We start from the raw sequence: 22752 nt of genomic DNA, 5'->3' as shown, positions 1-22752 counted from the left end.
TCTCTGGAGTGCCCCCAGGGCAGTGTGGGTAGCACAACGTAGGTAGAGCTCAAGGCTACCACGTCAGAGCACTCTGGCCCTGAAATGTGCTTTTATAAACGGTATGGACCCTTCCTCAAAGCAGCGTGGTCTCTTGCGGCATCTGGGGCTAGCCTCCCTTCCGGCCCCTGGCTATTCTCCTCAGGGCAGCGCCGCAGCCCGGAGCTCAGCTCTGCCCGCTGGGAGCAGCCTGGTCCTCCGAGTACGCCGAAGAGAGCAGAGAGCCCTGCGCTCCAGAGACAGGTTCCAGCCCCCCCAGGATTCACCCAGCACAGAGTCAATGCAGGGCAGCACCCAGGCCTGAGTGGGCTGGGAGTGGGGGGGGGGGGGGGGGAGAAAGAAGAGAGAGAGAGACCTGGCTGATGGCGAGGTGGAACCCAGCACGGCCACTGCCCTGCAACAGCAGCCAGGCGGGCAGGGCCGGCACTGAGCAGGGCCGAGGGGGCAGGCCTCAGGGCTAGCCCACAACATTTTGGCACCTGAGGTGGGGAGCTCAAGTGACACCCCCTTCCCCCCTCGCTTGGGCCAAAACTTTGAAAGGTCTCCATTCTGGGTCCTAGGGGCGCCCCCACATACACACACAGTCTAGCACCTGAGGCGGCTGCCGCCTCAGTTCTCCTCATGGTAAGGCCAGCCCTGGCAGGCCTCCATCCCTGTCCCTGCACCCCAGCTGCTGTGCAGCTTGGGTCAACAGCCCCCCTCTCTGCACCTCAGTTTCCCTGGCTGCAAGAACCCCTTGGAGCAGCCACGAGGGCAGTAGGTGCAAGGAGCAGTGAGGGTCCAGGCATTAGAGCCTGTGCCCCTGGCAGGCAGATGCCCCAGGGCACCTAGGAGCCCCAACCCAGCAGCTGCACCTGCCTCCCCCCCCCCCCCCCCATCACCTTGGTCCAGAGCCCAAGCCTCCCCCTGCCTTGTGGGAGCTGTCGTCTGGAGAAACCTTCCCAGGCTCCTTCCCCTCCCCTGGCCCCAGCATTCCTGCTAAAATTAGCTGCTGTCCCTTTCCGGCAGCATCTGACTTGCCCCATCACTCACTCGCTGCTTCCTGGATGGGGGGGGCGGGGGGCGGCTGCCGGTTCTGGGCTGGCTGCCAGCAGGATAGCCCAGCGCACTGCGGTTAGCGCAGCCAGCCGCAAGCCAGGGCTGTGGGGGCGCTCCCAGCTCGCTGGGGTTTGGGCTGCTTTCAAAGTCCATGGCAAGCTACGTCCCCTCCCCAGCCTCCTGCGCCAGGGGCTGCCCTGCACTCTGCGCCCCAGCCAGCGCTGCTGTTCGTTCAGTGCCCTGTGCGAACACGCCCCAGGGCCCCCCTTAGCCCCTCGGCCAGCGTGAAGGACTCCCTGTGCCTCTCACTTCCAGCCGCTGGCACTGATCCCACGGCAGCCCAGAGCCACCTGCCCATGCTGGTGCAGTGCCACATGGCACCCCGGGGCCGACCACTCAGCCTGCTGGCTCCCGGGCAGCAAAGGGCCTGGCCCAGCCCAGCCTTAGGCGGGTCGAACAGCAGGAGCTGTGCTGAGCCCGGGCCAGCCCAGAGCTGCCTCTGCCAGGCCGCGGCTTTGCTGGACTGTCCTGGGGCAGCCCCCCTCCCCGCCTTTGTGTGTGGGAGAAGAGCGAGACCTTCCCCTGCCTGAGACCACAGCCCCCCTCTGCCCCAGCCCAATGTATAAAAATAGCTCATTCCCACCAGGGCCTGGGCCCCCTGCCGCCAGCTGTAACAGGACCCAGATGTTTTCCAGATGTGCCCTCCTAGCCCCAAGGCGAGCAGGCTGCCAAGAATGCAGAGAGACTTGTGTCGACCTGCACCGAGCTGATAAACAAGGGCAGGATGCCAGGTGGGCCCCCCCCGGGAGTGAGGCCTCTGGGGGGCAGGGGGGCCAGGCTGACACCGTGGAAGAGACGGGCTCTGCCAAGCCAGGATCCAGTAAGCAGCTTCCTGGGGAGGCTGCAGTGGGAAGGAGGGCGGTAGAAGGGATGCCTGGAAGGGGGAGGGGACAGGAGCCCAGAGCGAGCCAGCTGCCCTCCCATGCCAGCCTGGGGCAGCTGTGCATGGTGCCCCTTGGCCTGGACTGAGAAATACACCGCGTGGAGCTAACCTGACCTGCTGATCGGCAGCGAGCTCCTGGCTTTCAGTCTGACCCCTCGCCCCAGCACTTTGCCTATGGCTGGACTGCTCCAACTCATCGGGTCAGGGACCGGCTCTCCCCACAAGTTTGTACAGCGCCTTGCACGTCACAGATGCTGTCGACACTACAGCAGCCAGGCAGCAGCTAAGATTTGTATAAAAATAGTTTATTAAAATTTTACACATATTTATAAAATAGTTTTTAAAACCTCAGGCTGTCGGCAGTGGGACAGCGGCTCCTGGGGGCGAGGGACATTCACAGCTGTTCCAGCCCCACCCCCATGTCAGACAAGCATAGCAGGAGCGAACCGGTGGGCACTGCAAGAAGCTGCTCTCAGAGCGAGGGAGAAACGCCCAGTTCTCAGGATTAAAAGGGCACAGGAAGAGCCAGAGGGCTCCTGATGGGGAGGGGGCTGGCAGAGAGCCGGGTCACTCCACAGACACCAATGCTCGGTCATGTTTGAACACATGCTCACGAACACAACTAGATTCTAGTGCAGACAGGACACAAGCATTGGCGCCAACTTGAGGGGGACCCTGGGGACATGTGGGTCCAGCCTGCACGAGTTATCCCAGGTTAACTAGGATGAGGATTCCCGCACCCACGTCTGGCCCAGGGACAGCTTAGCCAACACATCTGAGTGCTCTAGTGCGGACAGGGCAGGATGTAACACGTTAGCTGGGAGGAGGGAGCTCACTCCACAGGGCCAGCTGAGCAGGACAATGCAGATGGCTGTCCGCACTAGGGCGAAGCTGTTCCAAAGTCTGTTATCCTGGTCTAGTCAGAGCCCGGGGTCAGGTGACCCCAGGGCTGACGCGCGGCACAGGGCTGGGGGCAGTCAGCACAGGGATTTTTGTCCGGAAGGGGTCAGCATCAGCAGCCCCCGGGAGATTTTAGGGCTAGGGTCACAGATGGGCTTTGAGAGTTGTGCTGGGCTAAAAGATGGCTATCCTCCCCCCCCACCACCACACACAGGGAGGGGCTGGGAACAGCACGGGGACGAGCACAGCCCAAGGCTGGGACAGGTCAGGGTGGAAGAGGAGAGCCAGGAGCTCAGGACCAATCTCCAGAGAGGGACAGATGCTGCTGGGACATGGGGTGGCCTCTCCCGGGGCAGGGGGACGGAGGGGCCTCCTTTGATCTATAGGCAGGACATTCAGAGCTGAGCAGGGCCCGGGGGGGGGGGGGGAAGATGACTCCCCAAACCCAGGCAGCAGCCGGCGCCGCCCCCCCCCTCCCCCGACAAGACCAGGCCTGTGTGCTGCCAGCATTCACACTCTGGTCCTGCTAGGGCATCGCTAACTCCCCTGGCAGCCCATCACAAAGCCAGCATCCCCCAGAGGGTCAGCCCAGCGGGCCAAGGGCTGCGCCCCACCACAGCGCTCAGGGGGCTGCATGGCCCAGAGCTCCTCACAGTGCTTCCCCCAAGGGAGGGCCCAGTGAGCAGACGCAGCAGGAGATGAGCTGGAGGGGCTCTGGGCCTTCTCCCCACTCCCCGGGGCAGGGAGCTGGCCTCGGGGTGAACAGACACCAAGGGGAATCAATGGCCAGTGATTCTCTTGCAAGTTTAACGGCCCCAGCAGAGTTTGCAGAGCGAGGCCTCTGCACAGTGGACGTCACAGCGTGGCCGGCAGTTCCTCCAGTTCACTGCCCGGCCCAGCCGCTCCTGCTCCCTCGAGGGCAGGCATCTGCTTCATGCTCTCGATTTCCACCTGCAAAGGAGAGATGAGTGGGAGCAAAGGGAACCAGGGCAAACTCCAGCCCCTCTCCTTGCGCTGCCCAGGCAGAGCGCCTGCCCGTCGCTCAGAACGGGCCCCCCTGAGCACTCGGTGGAGAGCAGCAAGGCACCCAGGCCCTAGGTTACCAATGGGAAAGCGCAGGAGGAGACAGGGTCACCGCGACCAAGAGTCGCTCTTCAGCCAGTGCCCATCCATGTGGCATCCGGGCACCACACAATGAACACTCAGTTATCCCCCCATCCACAGGCTCAGCTGTTAATCCTTCTAGATCCAACTCCAAGTGCCAGCTCCCGCTCTGACCCACACCCTGCCCCACGGGTGGAGGCCAGGGGGATTTCACTGACAGACATGCTGCTATCAGAGAACTCCCTGCAGCAGCAGCATGCAAGTTGGGGTTCAGGGGGTAGCACCCCGATGACAAGCCTTGGGTTTGTGAGATCCCAGTGAGGGAGGGGCTGGGGCAACCCCCACCCCTGAATTTCCCATGCAGCACTGCATCCCCAGCGGCTCTCACCTGCAGCACCATACGCTTGGCCTGCTCCTCCTTGATTTCCATCTTGAGCTCCTCCATGTCCTTCCTGCAAAGGGCAGTGCACAGAGCTGGCAGGGGCTGGCTCTCTGGGGATCCGGGGGCTGGGGCTCAGGGCCAGAACCTCGGCCAGCTCCAAGAAGTCACCCCAGGCACATGGGCCCCAGGAGCACCCAGCTCTGCAGGGCCTCCCATGAAGTTCAGCGCCAAACCTCGATCTCCCCAAGGCCAGGGGATGGCCCCCAGGGGCCACCTGATTGTGTACAAACAGGGCAGGCACTCAGACCTCATTCCCTCTCCAGCCACGGCGCCCTGGGCCGATTCACTGCTCTACCGGGTCACACAGACACGACCGGCCCGTGCTGCTTCGAGACGCTGGCCACAGGGCTCTCGGCCAGGGCTGGCACCAGGCCTGCCCCGCCCGGGGGTCACCGGCCCCGGATGGGACACTGCCCACCAGGGTAGACGTGCACACGGGCTGGCAGGCCAGGGCTGAGGCTGCTGTAGGCAGTTGCCCCCAGGCCCCAGCCCAGGAGAGAGGCAGCTCCAAGCACGGCTAGGAAGCAGAGTCTCGTGCTGTCCCCTGGGGATGGGGAACGCTGCATGCAGCGGGCGACTCGGGGTGCTCTGGCTGGCCGTCTCAGCCACTGGGGTGAGCCCCTGCCAGGGCTCCAACAGCCCCCAGCTCCCCCACCCCCAGCCCCACTCACTGGTGCTGCACCCTCATCAGGTCCATCAGGATGCGCAGGGACCGGAGCTCGGCCAGCAGTTCCTCCAGGGACAGCTTCTCCTGCGCCTTGGGGGGGTCGCCCAGGCTCTCCGGGGGCTGCGGCTCACTGGCCTGGACGCTGCTCTTGGCTGGGAGCAGAGGCGCCTTCACGTGCTGCAGGAGCAGAACCGATGGGAAACACTCCCAGCAGGGGCAGGGAAAGCCAGGCACTTTGCAACTGGGGAGTCCCACAGCTGGGGCCCCCCACCTAGCAGTCCCAGAGCTACAGGCACCGGGTGGGCGTTCCCCTAGGAACAGCACCTCAGGGAACGCAGCAGGTCTCCAGCACCCACCTCCCCACTGGTGCTACCTGGCCCCCTGAGCTCACAGGCCAAGTGGGTGCTCCTTGCCGGGCAGGGCCAGACACGTGCAAACCCTTGCCAGGTGCACGGAGCTGGCCCCGGCGCTGCCCACGCTGCAGCTTCTCCCCAGCTCTCGGAGCACCAGCCCAAGTGCCGGCTCCCCAGACGGGAGGGGAGGGGCCGGCTTGGGGTCAGCTCCCCTGGCCTGAACGCAGCACCAGGGAAGTGGCCCCCGCCCTGGCTGCCCCACACACTCGCTCCCGTCCCTGCCGTGACCCTGGCAGTGAGGCGGCACCCTGCTCTTCTGCTTCTCCTCCTCCTCCTCCCCCCCAGCACCCTCCCCAGCACTCCCATTCCTCCTACGGGAGCTCCAGAGAGCTCTGGTGCTGCTGACCCATCCTGCAGGGCTCCCGGGGCAGAGCCTGGGACCCGCCCCTCCGGGAGCCCAGCCCCGGGGCACAGCAGGGCCAGGGCAGTAGCCTGCACAGTGGCCGATACCAGGAGACGGTGACTCCTGCTGCCCACTGCGCCACTCTGCCGGCGTGTGGGGCTCCTAGGTGGGTTTATGGCGCTCTGCTTGTGCATGGGGTTGGGTCTACACCCTGCAGTCTACACTCGCTCGCTTCACCAGACCCTGCTCCCATGGGCCAAGCCTGGCACTGGCCCATTATTTCAGGTCCAAACTACCCAGCACCTTTCAAACCAGTTGGTGCCAAGGCCAGGGTCCCCGCCCCGGTGCCGAGCACGCGCCAGCCCGTCGGCTCAGAAGGAGCACTGGGTGGAGGTGGGACACTCCTCCCCAGCACAGGGACACTGCGGTTCGGGGAGTGGCGCAAAGCAGTTAGAGCCACTCACCCTCCGGACACAAGGCAATTGCAGCAGAGAAGCAGTGCTGCATTTGCTGCCCACAAGGAGCGTGCCCACCCAGCCCAGCGAGTCCAACCCTTCCCCACCCACCCCCAGCGAGGGGCGCTGCCCAGGCACTCACCGGAGAGCTAGCGGGCGGCTGGCTGGGCGGCTTCCTGCCTGGCATTTTGGGACGGGTCGTGGTCGGGTGGCTCAGTTTGGCATTGGAGATCAGGACGGCATCAAAGCAATTTGCATCTGCAGAACCAAGCAGCCCCCACCCCATCAGCCAACATGCAGGGCAAGCCCTGAGCTCCAGGGGCTGGGGGAGGCCCTGGGCACAAGCACTCCACCAGTTCCAAGCTGTGCTGTCAGGCTGAAGAGCTCTGCATCCAGACCGACCGCGCCCTGCCCGTGCACCCTTGGGCCGGGGCGACCCACACTCGGCAGCCAGGTGGCCCAAAGACCAGCCAGCGGGGCAGCCACAGAGCTCAACCCCCGCCTGAGGCACCGAGCTCTTGGGAACGTCCGGGGCTGAAAGGGGACTGAGCTGCTCCCTGCCCTCCCAAGGCAGGTCCCCCTTTCTGCTCCGGAAGGGAGGGAGAGATTTGGGCAGCTGCAGCAGGGGACCGGCCGGCAGGACTCCTGGGTTCCACACCGCGGGGATTAGCTGGGCGAGCCGGCACCGGGAGGCCTGTTACATCGTGTGGGCTCCTCACACGCGAACAGCAGCAATGTCCTCGCTTTCCTAGCCCAGGAGCAGCCCAGGCCAGAGCGGCACCTGCCGAGGGTGCTCAGAACCCAGGGCAGGTGCCAGCCCTGCCCCAATGCCCTTAGTCCTGCCCGGGCAGAGACTCCTCCATCCGTGCAGGCTCCAGGTCACAGCTACCGATGGGCAGCTCCCCCTCGGCCCAGGGCTCTGCTGCTGGACATGCTACTCGCCCGCCCAGTGAAGGGAGGGATCGGAACGTGCCAGGAGGCAACGGGCTTACCTGGGTCCTTGGGCTTGCTCTTCTCCGCACTGGCTGGGACACAGTTTGTCGGGGTGCAGGGGGACCTAGCAACGGCAGACGTTCCTGCACATTAGGGGGCTGCAGCCCACAGAGCCCCTGCCCTCTCGTGCCTCTTCCCCGCCTCCCCTTTGGCCACGTGCTGAGTCCATCCCACTCCTGTCACTTCCCCGCCCACCTGCGGGGCCAGGCAGGAGGGAGGGGCCTAACTCAGTTGCTCCGCCCCTTGCAGAAGTTTAACAGCCACATGCAAAGCCAGTGATGGCATTAGCAGTGCCAGAGGCAGGGGGCTGAGCCGAGATGGGAGGTGTCCGCCCCGAATACCAAGATTAACCCCTGGAAGGTTTGCCAGAAGAGGCCCCCCACCCCACAAGGGGGTGTTAACACAGCGCTACATCCCCCCCCCCCCCAGCCTGCAACAACCTTCCCCACCAGCTAGAGCCGGCCTTCTGCACAAGGGAAGGGGGCAGGGGCCCCTCACCTGCCGGCAAGGCTGGAGGCCAGTTTGGTCTTGGCAGGGACGGGAGGGGCTGGAGCCGCTTTCTTGCTGGCAGGGAGGTTCATCTTGGGCAGGTCCATCTTCTTCTGCACCTTGGGCTCTGGGGGCAGAGGGAGGGGTGAGCAGCGGGAGACGGGCTGTTCCCCAGGACTTACCCTCCCAGCCCACGACTGGCCAGTGGCTGCGACCAGGGTCCCAGGACACTCCCCAGCCACCAGACAAGGGCCCGCAGCCCGGGCCCCATCATGGCTGGGTCCCCCTCAGAGGCACATTCTTGGCCGGGGGAGTTTGCCCCAGGGGGCCATGGAAGTGCTGGTGTTCTCCTGGTGTTTGAACGTTAGCCCTGGCCTGGGCCAGCCGCTACCAAGCGTTTCAGCCTCTGGGGCCGGCTGGGAGATTGGCAGCCTCCTGCGGTGACACCTCTGCACGCCCCACGGAGCCGCACATGGCAGGAAACGCTGCCTGCTGCGCTCGCCTCTTCCCCAGCTGCCTCGAGCCTGGCTGGCCTCAGGGGCCGAACCCGCCCGGAGCCAGGCCAGGGCACGGACCGAAGCAGGAGGGGGCAGGCGGGCTACAGCCTAATGTAGGAAGCAGATGGCAGCCCGCTGCAGCCCTAGCCGTGCCCTTCCCCTCTGCTCCCCTCCTGACCAGGGATCCTGAGCGGCCTCCCTGGGCCGAGGGGAGGGAAAGCTACGGCCTGTCGCCCACGGGGAAGGGGGCAGACCCGGCTGAGGTATCAGGACTAGCCCCTCACACCCCACCTCTACCAGCCGCCTCTAGGGTGACCAGATGCCCCGATTTTATAGGGACTGTTCCGATTTTTGGGTCTTTTTCTTATATAGGCTCCTATTACCCCCCACCCCGTCCCAATTTTTCACACTTGCTGTCTGGTCACACTAGCCGGCTCCCCCCCACCGCACGTGCCCTCAGGGGGAGTAGCCCAGCAGTGCAGGTGGGTAGTTACCCATACACCCCACTACCAGGATGGAGACTTGGCACTTCCCCCAGTGCCCATGGCCAGCCCGGCCCAGCGGGCAGCCCCATGCCCTCATGTACCTTTGGGTTCGTGTGTGGGCCGCAGCTCCGCTTTGATGGCGCTGGAGACTTTCTTCTCCGGCCTGAAGACTGGCAGAGAGGAGCAAGAGGAAGAGTGACGCGCTGGCCGACTCGGTGGGGGGCGGGATGCTCCCCCCCGGCACCGTCCCTGCTCCCTCAGCCCCGTCTGCCCCAGGCCCTTCTTTGGGGGGACGCCAGGGCCCTGTGAGGGCAGCCAGCCCTGCTCCCTCCCACGCTGGGCCCGGCTCCATCCACCCGGGAGTCTCGCTGCCCCTCAGGGGCCATCACCTGCAGCTGGGCCTGAGCTGGGGTGACACCGGGCCCCCTGGGTTGGGTGCACCTCAGCAGACACCCCAGGGAGGTCGATGGGGTTTTGCTTACACCACAGACTCCCCCTGGCTGCCCAGGGGAGAGGAGAACCCGGCCCTGCCCAGGCCCGGCGAGGGGAGCAGAGGTGCTCGCTCAGGGTTGTCAGAAGCTCCCGGGAGGCGAGCGAGTCAGCAGCATGGGGCTGACACCCACGCAGCCCAGCCTGGTGCATCCGGGGAGCTACAGCAGCACCCAGCACCCACGTGTGAATGCGCACGAGGGGCTGTGTGTGTGTGTGTGTGTGTGTGTGTGAACACTCACGGTGGCCCGAGCTGCCCCTTTGGACAGAGCTTAGAGCAGGGCTTTTGGCTGGCTTCACGCTGGCTTGGACTCTGCCTGCACTGCCAGCCTCACTGCCCCTGTGCCAAGGGGCACCAGGAGGGGGAGCTGGGCACTGTCCCTCGGGGTGCTCACAGCAGCTGGGATCTCAGAGTCCAGGGTGCCCCCAAAATACACCCAGAGTCTGACCCCCACGGTGGGATGAGCTCAGAGCCGGCCCATCCCCCAGACAGCTCGGAGCACCTCCCCACCGCAGCTACAAACCCTGCTCCGCTTGCTGTCACATGCAGCCCACGTTCCCCAGCCAGAGGTGGTTGGTGCCTGCAGTCTGCACTTCCTCTGCCGGCTGCTGCCCCAGCACAGTCCCTGCCCCCCCCCCCCACTAGTTCCTCAGGCCCGCGTTGAGATGGGCCCCCCACTGCAGGGCACGCGGCCCTCCGGCCGACAGCCTCTACACCAGCTGCCTCCCTCCCGCCCCGGCGCCGCATCCATGCGGAGGGCCCAGCCAGGAAGCCAGCCCCAGCCCCTCCCCAGAGCTCTGGGTGGCTGGGCCCTGGGGACAGGTTACACCACATAACACCAAGGCAGCTCTGCCCCCCCGCAGCCCTGCTAGCTCTCACCGGAGCAGCGCTGACCCCAGCTCTGAGCCCTGCCTCTGCTAAACCAAGCCCTGACCCCTGAGGGTTCACACAAACCAAAGCCACCCACTGATTTCATCCCTTTGCCAAGCCCCGAGGCTGGGGCGCCCACCCCACAGCACCCACGCCCCACCCCACAGCACCCAGGCCTCCTGCCTGGGCCCCACTCCCCACCCCACAGCACCCAGGCCTCCTGCCTGGGCCCCACGCAGGAGCTTGTGCCACAAGGGCAGGGGTGGGCGCGAGCCCCTCCAGGCAGACCCAAGGGGAGAGCCCTGGTGATGGAAGCTCTGCCCACCCTGGGGCCAGAACCATCCCAGGTGGCAGCGGGTTCAGTCTGCCGCTTCTCAACAGATGCCAGCCTGGGGCTGGCCGGCCCCCCACACCTCCCAGGGGACACTGAGTGGGGCTGAGAGATGGGCTGGGGTGGGGGGTGCTGAAAGTCGACAACACTTCAGGAGCCTACAAAGCCCCTGGCCCAGCAAGAGCCTCCATGACGCAGACTGCCAGGGCCACTGAATGCAACCCCGACCCCCCCTCCCAGCCCCAGGGTGCAGCTGCTGTGTTCCCCACCCCAGGATGGCTCCTGTACACCCAGCACGTTGGGATCCTCCAGGGTGCTAGAGTGGGAGGGCCCAGGGTTGGCACTGCGCGCGACCGCTCATAGGAGGGACCGCTCCCCTCCATACCACTCTGCACCATGCGCATGCCATAGACAGCACAGAAAGCAGAGGGGACGTGGGTACCTGCCACCCCAGCCACGCACGGGGCCTTCACAAGCTGTTTGCGGGGTTGGGGGGGGCCTGGGCCCAGGCTCCGGACTCCAGCCGTCAGCTGCACTCACCGGCCGTCAGCAGGGACCTGCCCGCAGCGCCCCAGAGCTCTGCTCCAAGCCAGGATGCTGCTCAGCCCCTGTGCCCTGGGCACGTGACGCAGAGGAAACTAGCACCTCGCGGGAAAGGAAGTCGCAGATGCAGAGCACCCAGGGCTTTGCCTGGCTCTGCAGCTCAGGAGCCTCTGCCATCACCTCAGCCCTGCCAGCTCCCCGCTCGCTGCCTGGCAGTGCTACCCAGAAGCCAGCCAGCCTAGCGGGGGAGTCTTGGTGACCCTGCAGCACGGGCCATGCACAGACTGCTCGGAGCTGCGCTTGGACCCGCAGCTGCTCTGTTGATGAGCCCACGTCCAGCCCAGCCTCCGGGGCTGGCAGGACCCCCAAGCAGCCATGCAGCAGCACCGGGCGGGGAGCCAGGCAGTGCCAGCCCACGGCCTCCATCGGGTCTGCTTCACCAGGGAGGGGCTCGCAGCCAGGCCCCCCCGTCAGCTCCGACCCTCCCGCCGTGGGCTCCTTACTTACTCGACTCCTGGCTCCGCGAGGGCACCACCGCCTTAATCTGCAACAGAGCAGAGCCCGGTGAGCAGGAGGGGCACATCCTGCGGCGGCTCCTGGCCATTCTTTGCCCCGTGTTCAGAGCGTCTCGGAGCCGGGCGAGGCCAGCACCACACAGGGCAGGACGAGGGGCCATCGGCATCCCTGCAGCTGGGAAGGATTCTCTCTCCCCTCACCCCAGCTCACCCCCAGCCAGACGCATCCCAGGCTCTTCCCTTTCAGCAGCTCCAGGGACCGGTGCTGCCTGGGGCAAGCCGCCGGCGGAGGTGAGCCCAGCAGCGGAGCAGGAGCCGGGTACCAGGCTAGGAGGGCAGAACTGAGCTCTTTACTACTACAATTGCAAGCTTGCCATGCGGATTTCCTCGTCCAGCCCCAGAGCCTGCGTGTCCAGCCGACCCCGGCCCAGGGAAGGAGAGGGACTTCTGGCCCCTGCCCGCATTCCCTGATCCCTGCCCGCGACTCTCCCCAGCTGAGCTAAGGGACGGGCATGGACCACCCTTGGGTGTTCCCTCGGGGTCACTGCGCCACCTGCTGGGGGAACCCAGAACGCTGCCGTTCCCTCCCCCACTGCAATGGGGCCAGGAGCCATTTGCCCAAGTGACTGGCTGCTCCCGGTGTCAGAGCGCCTGCGCCCCCCGCCCCACACAGGGCTGCTCACTGGGCCCCCCACGCCAGCCAGCCCGAGGCAGGGAGGCCCAACCCCGGCACTCACCTTTGGCACCAGGGGCTGCAGCAGGATCACAAAGTTATCGGGGAAGAGGCCTCTCTTGCCACCACATTCCCCTTCCCACCAGCCCTCATCCTCCGTCTCCTGCAAGGCAAGCAGGGAGTGCCCAGCTCAGGCCAGGGTGCTACCCACGATCCCCCCGCACGGCCCAGCACCGCAGCCATGGGCTCAGACATCGCGGAGCACAGGGGGTGAACACCAGGCCAAAGCCCAAGGGGGTGGCACCCACTCCAACCTGCCCTGCTCCCTCATGGCACCCAGCACGGCCAGCAAAGCCCACCCGGGGCCAGACCCCTTGAGCAGGAGGGGCTCAGAGTGACCCAAACGCCCTGGCTCCAGCAGGTCCCTGGCATCAGGGACACGGCTGGGAGGGGCAGTGAAAGAATGGCACTGTGGGGGCGTTGTGATGTCCACAGCTCCCTCCATGCAGGGAGGGGATCACAGCCCTGTGCCCCACGGGGACGGTGCATTGCTGGGGGCCCCTTCAGGGCACGACGGCTGGCACTGGAACCTTCCCCCAGAAGCTGCAGCCAGCGGTGCTGACGGGACCAGCACCAAGAGCAGCTCAGCTGGGCTCCTGGAGCCGGGAAGCCAGCCGGGGCATCTGGAGCCCCTCCGAGACAGGATGGGGTGTCGAGGGAACAGAGCGCAGTGGAGATGTGGGGCTGAGACCCAGAGACTCACGCCCTCCAGTACCAGGCTCCACCATTTGGGGTTCCCCATCTGGTTGGTGGAGCAAAGGGGCCAGGGCTGTCGGCTCTCTGTGTCCCCTGTATCATGCCCAGAGGCCACAGTGATGGGCCAATGACACACTAATGAGCTGCTCCCTGGCTGGGGGGCAGGCAGCGGCGAGGGGGCTGGCTTCCCCACCAGTGAGATGGCAGATCAGCACCACCGCAGGGGGTTCACAGCTTGCCCTGGCAGCCCCCCCACCGTCCCCAGCTCCCACCTTGCAGAGAACCAAAACGACGTCTCCTCTCTTCAGCTGCAGCTCGTCCTGGAGCTCCGGCTCGTAGTCGAACATGGCCTTGCAGTACTCGGCCTCGCAGTCTGGGCAGGAGGGGAGGGAAGGGACTCAGAGGAAAGCCCCACAGGGTCACCAGTGGGGGGCGCTGTGCTGCTCACAGGGAAAGATCCACCCCCCCCCCCCCCCCTTGAGATCTAGGAACCAGCTCAGTGAACCCAGCCAGTGCATTGCACTTGCAGAGGCAGGGCAGGAATCAGACCCTGCTCGAGTGGGGGCGGGGAAGGGTCCATGCTCCTGCCCTGCAGATGCTGCATGAGCCAGCGGGAGCACAGGCCTGGGAGCCTGGACCCAGATCCCAGCCCCACCACTGCCTAGGTCAGAGGCCCTGGGGCAAGCGGCTCCCCTGGGCTGGGGGGATCCATCCTGCCCTGGGGCAGTGGCTGGGAATCACTCCTTGAGGACGGTTGGGGGCATGGTTCTCCCTTCCCATCCACTACAGCCCCAGGGCTGGCCCCTCCCCAGCTAGGGCCCCACAAGGGACGCAGCTACTCAGCAGAGGCAGCAGTCTCCGTGGGGCAGGGGAGCGCAGGCAGGCCTCACTCACATGGCTGCAGGGGCTGGCTTGGCAGGGGGCTCTGGGCTGCGGGGATGGGCTTCTCCAACTTCTTGGGGGGCTCTGGCTGTGGAGGAGACACAAGGCTCGTTAGCGCTCAGGGAGTGGGTGTTTCAGGAGGGAGTGCGTGCTCAGAGCACCGAGCTTCCACACCCCCACAAGCACCCTAGAATGGGGGCAGACACTGTCAGAGTGTGGGGGAGTCAGGGCCCTGCACCCCCCCACTTCCTGCGATTCACCGTGACTCTCAGCCAGCCAGTAAAACAAGTGGTTTATTAGACGACAGGAACACCGTCCCAAGCAGAGCGTGTAGGTACAACCAGGACCCCTCAGCCAGGTCCCTCTGGGGGGCAAGGATCTTAGACCCCAGACTTGGGGTTCCCTGCCTCTTCCCAGCCAGCCCAAAACTGAAAACCAAAAACCCCTCCAGCAGGCTCTCCCCCGCCTTCTCTCCTCCTCTCCCTTTGTCCAGTTTCCCAGGCAAAGGTGTCGACTCGCTCCACCCCCCCCTTCCTGGCTCAGGTTACAGGCTCAGGTACCGTCCCTCACCTAAAGTCACCCCCTGCTCTCCCATCCCCCATGCAGACAGACAGTCCCAGTAAAACTAACCAACATTCGCAGGTCAATCCACCCGGCTCCCTACTGCGTCACACACTCCCACTGACCCCCCTCCTAGAGCCTGACCAACCTGGGCCCACGTGAGCCTGGGGTAGCCAGCAGTGCCTGGAAGGGCCTGGGCAAGCGCCCACCAGCCCCAGCCCAACCGGCCACCCCTGGGTGGGGCTTTATGGCCTGGGCCCAGGAGCAGCCAGACAGGTTCACCTGCTGGGTCAGGCCACCAGCTAGCCAGTCTCCGGGGCTGCTCTGGGGAGGGTGGGGGCGGAAGGTGAATCCCAGGACTGTCCCTCTCCCCCGTCCCTCTGCCCACAGTGCCAGGGGCTGCCCAACCCAAACACTCACCTTCTCTGCCTCCTTTATGATGAAGGTCTCATCAGTCAGCTTCGGCCTCTGCTTCCCAGCCCCATTCTTCAGGAGGGGCTCTGGGGCCACCAGCCCTGCACACACCATGGGGGGAGCGGGTTATCTCAGGGCACCTGGGATGGGACAGCCCCTCTGGGGGGCACAGACGCTGCTCTGACCCAGAGCGCCAGCAACCTGCCAGCTCTCAGGGCTCGGGGGCCCTGCTGAACCCCCCCACCCCCGCTGGTGGGGACGCAGCACTGGGGGAGCTCATGCTTTGCGCCTTGGGGTCTTCCCAGATCAGCCCCTCCACATGCCACAGGCTGCTGCAGCCTGGGGTCTCTCCTGGGGGGAGGACCAAGGCAGCGGAAGAGAAGGGAGCCAGGCCCAGCTACCCAGCCCCATTGCCGCTCCCTCCTACCTGGGGGCAGCCTGTCCAGCTCCTGGACGAAGTTGGAGGGGAAAGCACCAACCTGGCCGTTCTTCCTGCCCAGCCACCAGCCATCCTCGATCTGCCGGGGAAGAGACCGGCTCAGAGCTGAGCCCCACCAGCCGCTGACCCAGTGCGCCCAGAGCATCTCCAGCAGCTGGGCTTGGACAGTGCCACTGTACCCACCCCGGCCAGCCCCCCACTATGGCATTTTCCTTGGGCATTGGGAGCCAGCCCAGGTGTCCCAGCCAAACCCCAGCCTCCCGAAAGCGCTGCCTGCAACGTCCATTGGACACAGACTGCCTCTCCTCCTCTGGTCCTGACCCACAGCGTTGCTGTGGGCCGTTACGCCACGGCCAGACCCCACCCCAGACATGGCTGCTCATTTCAATGCCAGGTGACACAGCCCTTGTAGCTTGAACAGGAGACCCAGAGGGGCTAGAATGGGGCTAGGCTGCCCCTCCTGAGGTCTCCCATCGCCTGCCCAGCTCCCCACCTGCTTGGCCTTCCCATGCCCCTCCCAACGCAGACATTAGAGCAGACTTCGGGGCACTTGCCTGCCCCTGGCTACTGCTGCACGGAGGGGTGGGAGCTGTGCACACTTCTCCGGTGGAGCTGGGAAAGCAGATCTTGCCCTGCCCGCTTGGCCTTGCTGCTACCCTCATGGCACAGACGGGAGGGGAGGCTGGAATGGGGCAGGCTTTGGCAGCACACAGGCTGGCCTTGGCCCTCTGCTGCTGGACCGTAGCTAACTGAAGCCTGGTCCCTGCTCCCGCTGGGCTCTGGCCTAAAGAGTCCCTGCCCAGCAGTGCCTGCTGACAGCACCGCGACCCAGGCACAGGCATACCACAGGTGCCAGGGGCTGGAAACAACCCTCCAGCCACATCCCACTGCTCCCTGCCCCCCAGGAAGGAACCATGCACCTGCCCCCCAGCCGCCCCCAACAGCCATTCCCAGGCACATGGGCCTTGGTCTCTGCTCCCAGGCTCCGGCAGGTGCCCCCCAGCCCTGCTCACCTCCTGCAGGATCTGCACCAGCTCCCCGGCCTTCAGCTGCAGCTCATCCGCCTTCTCTGGTGTATAGCTGAAGTTCACCTTGCACCAGCGCTGCCCTTGCACCGGCGGCTTCTTCGCTGGCGTGGGAACAGCATGAGACACACATCACTCAGGGAGGGGAGGCTGGGGGATGGGCTGCACCGTGCCTGCTGGGGGAAGAGCTCAGAGACTGTACCCCACCCCTTGGTCTGATGCACTAGGGGCTTCCCAGCTCAGCTTATAAGGAGCCCCCAGACTTTGCCTGCACTGGGATTCCCCCCATCCTCTGACTGCCCCACTGCAAACCCTGGTAACCCCAGGAACGGGGCTGACTCCCAGCAGCGTGTCAAACCAGCCCTTCTCCCCCGGACGCTGCCCCCCTGCGCTCCACAATGTCAGCTCTCACTAAACAGTCAGGGCTCCAGACCTTACAGGTTTTCAAGCTTTCCTTCACCCCTATAACAAGTGGGAAGCGAGGCAGCCAGCCTGCCTGAGTCTGCAGACAGCCAGAAACGAGAACTCAGAGGTGGAGAACTGCCTTGTGCAACTAGAAGGGAGGTTGATTCTGAAACCTAATGAGGGCATTTCTGGTCTCAGCCCTGATAACCATTTCACTGCTGATCAAAGCAGAGGACAAAGAAGGGTGATGGTGTGGTGATTGGGAACCTCGTTTGCTGCTTTGTGGGGATGGAGCTTGGTTTGTAGGTGGAGCTTAGGAGACTTCCACCCCCCACCCTAGTTCAAGCTCTCTGCCCACCCTCTGGAGCTCAAGCCCTGCCTCCCGACAGGAGATGGCTCGGTCCACGGTGCGCTGCTTTGCTAGTGTAGGGCAAGCGCCTCCCGGGCCAGTCTCGCTGGAGGGAGGCCAGGCTGTGGGGTGGGAGAAGGAGAGAAGTGCCAGTGTCTGGCACGGCCAGGCCCAACTCGCTCCCCCTACACACTGCCCCCACCCCCCAGGCAGACCCTCTCAGCTCAACACCCCTTGCGGCTCAGCCGGCAAACACAGAGCCTTCGGGGGTAAGAGGCAGGAAGCCCATTTCCCACCTCCCCCCAGCAGGAAACCTGGCTGCCTCCCTACTGCTGGAAGAGCCCCCACTCCCCTCCCTCTCACAGCCTGCCCCGAACTCCCATGGGCTCCACGCTGCCCCCCACACTGGTTCCTGGCCCAAGCAGGGGACTGAGGCCTTGGCAGGGGGTCCTGGCACACTGCAGTGGCAGGGCAGGAAGAACGGAGCAGCAGCAGCCCCCCCCCCCCCCAAGTCAGGAGCCAGCCACACCCCCCAGCATGGTGCTCCCTAGTGGCGCCCCCTCCTGCCCCCAGCCCCAGGAGGTGGTTCAGCCAGCGGGTCCTGAGCCGACAGCAGCAGGCGCAGGTCTGGGCCCTTACGGGGAAGGCAGCCGACGCGCCCCACAGCTGAGGCAGCACCGCAGGGAGCCCAGGCAGGGCAGAGGTCAGTGGCATGGCACCTTCCCTTCCCAGCCCTAGTGCAGCAGAGATGCTGCCGCCCCACCAGACTCATTGTGATCTGCTGGGTTCCCATTGGGTTGGAGAACAGGCCCATTGTGTAGGTCAGCCAATCAGAGGCCAGCGTGTCAATAACAGGTTTGCCTGGCAGGTGGTGAAAATGCCACAGCTGGGCCCTGTGCAAAGCCACGAGTTGATGAGCGAAGGGTCCCGAGCTGACAGCTGCCACCATGGCACAGAGCCCTATGGGGACCAGGTGAGGGCCCCACCCCAGCTCTGGGGAAGGGAGCGGTCTTTGGCCGGCAGGACAGAGGGAGCAGGGGTCTTGTCCCCCAGGGCTCAGCGCACGCAGTTGTGGGGGTGGGGGGGGGAGAGAGAGAAGGAGATACAGTCAGGGCACCTGGGAGCGCCAGCTGCGGGACCCGGCTGGCCAAGGCACAGAGACTGGGGATGCAGCTTGTCTCCAGCAGGATGAGGAGCCGGTGAGTCTGGGACGGGCGGGCGACACTGCACCAGTGAAAAGGGCAGTGCTACGCCCACACTCTGCCTGCTGGCCGCAGGCACGGGAGAGCCACCAGCATTGCCAACAGCTCAACCGAGGCCCCCCAGCCGAAGCACCTAGGGACCCTGGAGCCTCCTTGCAGAGATGGCAATAGAACCCAGGAGTCCTGGCACCCAGCCCCCACCTCTCCAGCTACCGGCCCATTTTCAGGTGCGTCTCCACGCCAATCTCAAACCCTGAGTCCTCAGCTTCCCCTTCCCCCCCCCCCGGTTACTCTGGCACCCACCACTTGCACGCGCACCCGACGGTTCGTGCCCCAGCATCCCGCGAGTGAGGGAGCCTGGAAACCGTGCTCTTTACACTGGCGTCCCAGGCCCTGGGTCTCTGGCACGCCCTGCCCGAGGGGCCCCGCCAGCGCACGGCGCCAGCCACTCACCAAAGCGGGTCGAGCGGGGGCACCTCCGACCTCCGTCAGCCATGAGAGACGCTGGGATTTCCTGGGGCAGACAGAGCACAGGCAGGGTAAGGAACCGACGTGCTGGGCCGGGGGATGTGAAACCCGCTGCAGCTTGTCGCCCCTCGGAAGTGAAACTCCCGCAGCCACAGGGACGGCGCAACCTTGGAGATCTGCTCCCAGGTAATGGCGGAAGCTCAGGGGTCACGAGGTGCCTGGCTCAGATGGAGGGGGAGGGTAGCACCAGCCCCAAGGGCCAGCCTGGGGCACACTGCAGAGGCACTGGGGGCACTTGGGTGGGTCTATTGCACCCCCCACTGGCTAGTGTCTAGGGCAGCCCAGACATCTTAGAGGAAGGGCTCCCCAGGAGTTAACCCCTCCCTCTCGCTAGTCCTCGCTGGCCTGCCACACAACGAGTGGCGCCCAGCCCAGGACACAGAGCATGGGCCCCACTGGACAGATAGACATGTGGGGGACACAGGGGCAAAGCAGGAATAGAACCCAGGTGTCCTGACTCCCAGCCCTGGGCCTGAGTTGCAGAAGAGAAAAAGAAAACACCAGGATCGCCAGCCACAAACACCCCATATCTGCAGAAAGCAGCCAGTGCAGGGGGGACCCAGCCCCACCCCAGGCAGGGCCAATACCAGCATCAGCCCTTGCTCATTTCCAGGTGCACCCCACTGGGATTATCCAGAGAGGAAATGCCACAGAAGGCCCCGCCCAAGCGAAGGAGGGGTTCAATGCTGCTCCTGAGGCAACCTCTAGCCATGGGCTGCAGAAGGTGCTGGCTCCCACTAGCTCACCCGTCTTGCACAGCAGCCCCCACCCACAGCAGCCATCTGGGCAGTAGCAACTAGGAAAGGGGAAGCAGCTGCCTGTCCTGCTTATATAGGTGACTCGGGAGGGTGTGTCCCAGGGACCCCGCCCCTTTGCCCTGCCCCCCAGAGAGGCCCAGGGGAATGCTGGGACACTGGAGGAGCTGGGGCCTGTTTTGCACGGCATGATTTGCAGCTGCACACTGATTGCTCAGCACCCCCGAACATCAGGCCGTAGGTGGCTCTGGAGTCCTGCAGGTGTGTGTCGACGTGCACACCTTCCAGATGGCTGCAGGGCGTGGGCGTGCGCACCTGTGGGGGTGGATGCACACGGTCTCCCGCCCAGGTCAGGTTTGCTTTGGGAAGCTGCCAAGCCACCTCCAAAGCCCGGCCCGCCAGGCTGTGTGGGTAAGTCAGGCAAGAAGTGGATTCAGCCGTGAGATGGGCCCCGTGCTGTGGGCAGGAGCATGTGGAAGATGGTCCCGTGCCCCGGGCAGGGCAGGGGAAGTGCTCCCGCTTCTGAGTGGTAGCGTGTCCGTCCGTAACCCGACAGGATCCCCCGCCCCCCTCACCTGCACAAACTGCCGGGGGAAGAGCCCCGTCTTGCCAGCCAGCTCCCCCTGCAGCCACCCCTCCTCCGGGCCCGACTCCACCTTCTGCACGATGTCCCCCGCTTTCAGCTGCAGCTCATCGTCCCGCTGCCCAGCAAAATCCACCAGAACCAGGACCTCCCCTAGCACCGGGAGAGAGCGAGGCTGAGAGGGGGGTTCTGCGCGGCCTCCGTGGGGGCAGGAGCGGAGCTTCCTGAACCAGGCTGGGCCAGGGCGGGAGCCTGACCCCATGAGCTGCCCTCAGTTTGCCCAGCCTGGTGCAAGGGCGCAGGGCCTGGAGCCATCTCTCTGTGCTGCCCATGGGGGGGCGAGCGGCAGGGCTGGAGCTCACCTGGATGGTGCCTCCCCCCCTCGGTTAGAGTGTGAGCCCGTTGGGGCCGGGACTGGCTGTGTCTGGGCAGCAGCTGCCAGTGGGGCCCTGGGCACTTCTACAGCCAACAGTTACGCTAGTGGGGGCTGGCACGCAGGTGCTCAGCGGGGCAGGGCCTTGAGCCGCCGAGTAACGCCAAGGGCCTGGCGGTGCAGGTGGGGACAACTCACGCGGGCCCCAGAGGGGAGGGGGGCGGCGCGGTCCCCGGGTCCCAAAGCAGGAGGAGGTGACGCACTCCCCAGGCCCCAGAGGGGAGGGGGGCGGTACATTGCCCGGGCCCCAGAGGGGAGGAGGCAGCGTGGTGCCTGGGCCCCAGGGGGGCAGCACAGTCTCTGGGCCCCAGAGCGGGAGGAGGTGACGCACTACCCAGGCCCCAGGGGGGGAGGGGGGCAGTGCATTGCCCGGGCCCCAGAGGGGAGGAGGCGGCGTGGTGCCTGGGCCCCAGGGGGATGGAGGGCGGCGCGGTCCCCGGGCCCCAAAGAGGAGGGGGCAGCACGGTCCCTGGGCCCCAGAGGGGAGGAGGTGATGTGGTCTCTGGACCCCGGGTGTGTGTGTGTGCACTCCCCAGGCTTGGAGGCTACTGAGCATTTGGGAGCAGGCGCCTGGCTTCTCCCCTCTCAGCGTGTGGACGGGGAGTGAGCTCTACGAGTCAGCCCTGCAGGGGGTCCCTACACAAGCCAAAGCTTTCAGCTCAGGGAGCTGGCTAGCCCCAGTGACACACAGGCGTGGGATCAGAGGCCCCCCCGCTGAAGGGGCCGCTCAGCCGAGGCCCAGCCCCAAGCCCGTATAATTCAGTGTCACTCCACGGCGTCATGGGCAGCCTGGCTCGCTCCCGTCTGTCCTGAACAAAGGTTACGGTGACATCCATGGATTGCCGAGTGTCTGTGGGGTGAGGTGGGCAGCGCCCAATGTCCCCAGGTACGTCTCCTGCCCCCCACCCCTGACCAGATGGGCCCCACGAACCCCGCCCTGGGCGAACCAGCCCCAGCGCCCCGGGCTACGTACCCATGGTGGTTCCCGCAGCCTCCTGCTAGAGAGCGTGTTGGCAGGCTCCAGCGCGGAGCAGGGAGAAGCGACTCGTGGAGCTGGGAGGGGAATGCCAGTTATGACAAGCCTGGCGTGGGGGCCGGGCTCTGGGAGGCAAACAGGCGAGGCCGGTTCTGATAAGTGCAGTGACGGGGCTTTTTACAGCCTGGAGGAGCCGGGGCCGCGGGAACTGGGAGAAAGGCAGCAGCACGGCCGGACTGGCTCTGCCAGAGCTGCAGGCCAGGCAGCAGGACCGGGGCCTTGCCCCACTCTCCAGGGTCCCAGCCCAGGCTGCAGCCGTGACCGGCGGAAGACTCCGGCATGCAGGACGGGCTAAGGGGGCTGTGCCCCGGCCCCGGGAAGGAAGCCCAGACACCACAGCAAGAAGGCGAGGGACAGGGGCTCCCAGCCAGGCCAGGTGTGTGGGTATCAGGGGGTTGGGGGGAGCAGCAGGGAAGTGTCCAATGTTGCCCTGTGCCTCCCAGGCCTAGACACGGAGCAGAGCCACCATGCGCCCCTGAGCTCAGCCCCAGGTTAGAGGGGAAGGGGACTTGCCCAGGGTGGCACAGAGCGGGGAACAGAACCCCGCAGCCCCTCTTCACTGTGCTGGCTGCTGCCCCAGCACCTCTGCATCTGCTAGGTGCAAAGAAACGCCCCGGCAGGGCCTGACAGGCCCCAGCCCCCAAAGCAGCCTCTGGGTGAGCGTTAGAGCAGCCCAGAGACGTGGCTGGGAGGAGCCCGTTAGATCTGGCTCCGGCTCCGGCAGACATGGCCCAGCCGCTGTGCGGGGATCCCAGCATGCTGTGCTCCAGGCAGGCAGGCAGGGCACAGTGCTCTGCTCTGTGCGGGTTAACAGCACCCATCACCGGGCCACTGGAGCTGTGGTGGGCTGCCCCCCAGGGCTGTTCGAGAAGGGCAGCCTGCCTGACCGGCTCTGGAGCACAGCCCGGAGCCCCTTCTTGCTTCTCCCACTGGGGTCCAGCCATGGCACGGGTGTCATTCCCCCAATGGCTCTGGTGGCAGCGTCCAAGGGGCAGTTTGTCCAACCGCACGGGGTGTATTTTGTGAAAAGTCCCTGGGCAGGGCGAGGTGGGAGGGGCCAGAGCCATGGATAGCATGTGAGGAAATACGCTCCATCCATGGCTGTGGCTGGCTGGAGCCAGGGAAGGGCGGAGGAGGTACGCTGACAGGGCAGG

General features: G+C 65.5%; 1 protein-coding gene across 1 annotated transcript; it reads right to left on the bottom strand.

Moving 5' to 3' along the window:
* Positions 1-3583: 3583 nt before the first annotated feature.
* Positions 3584-21568, bottom strand: SH3D21 (SH3 domain containing 21). Its single transcript, XM_026657203.2, has 17 exons — positions 21536-21568; positions 20122-20282; positions 18717-18777; positions 16296-16411; positions 15271-15361; positions 14850-14944; positions 13881-13956; positions 13259-13359; positions 12295-12393; positions 11550-11586; positions 8910-8978; positions 7836-7953; positions 7337-7401; positions 6487-6602; positions 5138-5310; positions 4413-4476; positions 3584-3871 (listed from the first exon to the last, which is right to left on the bottom strand). Exons 1-17 carry the CDS (start codon positions 21537-21539, stop codon positions 3776-3778), a joined length of 1542 nt encoding a protein of 513 aa, XP_026512988.1. The 5' UTR covers positions 21540-21568; the 3' UTR covers positions 3584-3775.
* Between the last annotated feature and the right edge of the window lie 1184 nt (positions 21569-22752).

Source organism: Terrapene carolina, unplaced genomic scaffold (genome assembly GCF_002925995.2).
Source record: "Terrapene carolina triunguis isolate 2854851 unplaced genomic scaffold, T_m_triunguis-2.0 Scaffold236, whole genome shotgun sequence".
NCBI classification, from domain to species: Eukaryota; Metazoa; Chordata; order Testudines; family Emydidae; genus Terrapene; species Terrapene triunguis.
Note: the sequence above shows the minus strand (reverse complement) of the source record. Positions and strands in the feature narration are given on the sequence as shown.

What these genes read in the sequence shown, in the direction of transcription:
- SH3D21 (XM_026657203.2), bottom strand. An exon ending in AAGCCAGCCCCTGCAGCCAT is followed by an intron (nt 13,360 to 13,880) that starts GTGAGTGAGGCC and finishes CCTCCTGCCCAG; the next exon opens with ACTGCGAGGCCGAGTACTGC. An exon ending in GCCTCCAGCCTTGCCGGCAG is followed by an intron (nt 7,402 to 7,835) that starts GTGAGGGGCCCC and finishes TGCCGTTGCTAG; the next exon opens with GTCCCCCTGCACCCCGACAA.